The sequence below is a fragment of the Aplysia californica genome, unplaced genomic scaffold (genome assembly GCF_000002075.1).
Source record: "Aplysia californica isolate F4 #8 unplaced genomic scaffold, AplCal3.0 scaffold00591, whole genome shotgun sequence".
Lineage (NCBI taxonomy): Eukaryota > Metazoa > Mollusca > Gastropoda > Aplysiida > Aplysiidae > Aplysia > Aplysia californica.
Window position 1 is genome coordinate 1 of NW_004797861.1, and position 1,505 is coordinate 1,505.

The following is a 1,505-nucleotide window of genomic DNA, read 5'->3' on the forward strand; positions in this document are numbered from 1 at the left end:
ATTGGGTGTTTTTATTGACCCATTTATAATAGTTGATATAGATCTAGATCTAGTACGGGAGACTAAATTTTTCCTTATTTTAGATGACTTTCACAAAAAATGCCGACTGCTCTCCTTACAAACTCAAACATACTTACGTTTTCACAATCTTCTAAAAGTGACCTATTGTTGCCCTTTTAAAGTCCCCTAGGGCCCTATCCTCCGGCAGTGAAATTAAAATACTATCTCGGATTTCTTTAGTATTCGAGTTCATTGAGGAAGATTTTTTTTAAAATTTGTTTTCCAGTATTCAACACCAATGCGAAATGCGAATAAACCTCTTCCTTACTTCCTTCTTCCTTCTGCCTGGCTGGCCTGGCTCATTATTTCTTTCTTTTCCACTTCCGCTGTGTGGCACGTTGCACGGGTGACTAGAAGCCGGCCTAAAGAACAGACTCAAAATGGGTTTTGGAGATTTAAAATCGCAAGCTGGGCTTCAAGCATTGAACGACTTTTTAGCGGATCGTAGTTACATTGAAGGGTATGTTCTATTTTAGTAACCAGTGTTGTGCGTTAGTGCGTCAGACTTTATATTGTGATCGTGACTGAGACGCAGTGCCATCTGCCGTAACCGGTACTGATCGGTAGTCGTAACCTAGCAGTAGATTCTAGATCTAAATCTAGTCAGTAGCTAGTGACGCAAGTGAGCTGTCTGCTGCATCTAGATTTAGATCTAGATATCTAGATCTAGATTTAGGCCTATACTATTCAAATTGAGTTATAGATTTTTTACTTCACTTTGTCTTGGCCCCTGCGCAGTTTTAGCAAGATTTACCACATCTTTGTCAAGCCCTTTTTTCTAGGGCCACCTCTATTCTCACCCGGGGTGAGAATAGGGCGATTGTCAAGATTTCCGCGTTTAATTCCGATGTGCGTTTTTCATAGCCTCAGGTATGTTTCGCTTTGGTCCCTAGCCCTAACCCTAACCCTAACCCTGGTCAGGGTTAGGGTTAGGGACCAAAGCGAAACATACCTGAGGCTATGGAAGACGCACATAGGAATTAAATGCGGAAATCTTGACAATCGCCGAGAATAGTGCTGGCGAGTCTTTTGGCTATTCTCACCCGGTGCGCGTTCACCGTTATTATAGCCTAGATCTAGATCTATATATCTAGATCTAGGCCAACAAATTTTGCGTTCACCCTAAACCACAGAATTCTACACTGTGATAACAGAGAAATTGTAGAATTCTGTGCCATGAACAAACGTTCCATTACAATGCCGTGAACAAACGTTCCATTACAATGCCGTGAACAAACGTTCCATTACAACTGTAGCCTACTAAAAGCGTAAATTTTGTCTGTGGGCAGTGGAGAGAGATAGAGGAGTAGCGCGAGAACTTCCGGTCAAAACAAAATGACGACCCGCGTAGTTCGGCTTGATTCGAAAAGTTAAATAGCCATAGCATCTTTGTATTTGTAGACAACCAAATTAATTTACTTTTATGTTTTGACATCATTTTTTAA

At 41.1% G+C, this 1,505-nt stretch overlaps 1 protein-coding gene across 1 annotated transcript in view; it reads left to right on the forward strand.

Moving 5' to 3' along the window:
- Positions 1–350: 350 nt before the first annotated feature.
- The window catches only part of LOC101848608 (elongation factor 1-beta), a gene marked incomplete at its 5' end in the record, with an annotated part of 15,692 nt that continues 14,537 nt past the window's right edge, over positions 351–1,505 (forward strand). Inside the window, 1 exon segment of the mRNA XM_005107301.3 lies at positions 351–520. Within this exon segment, the coding sequence (XP_005107358.1) occupies positions 441–520 (80 nt within the window).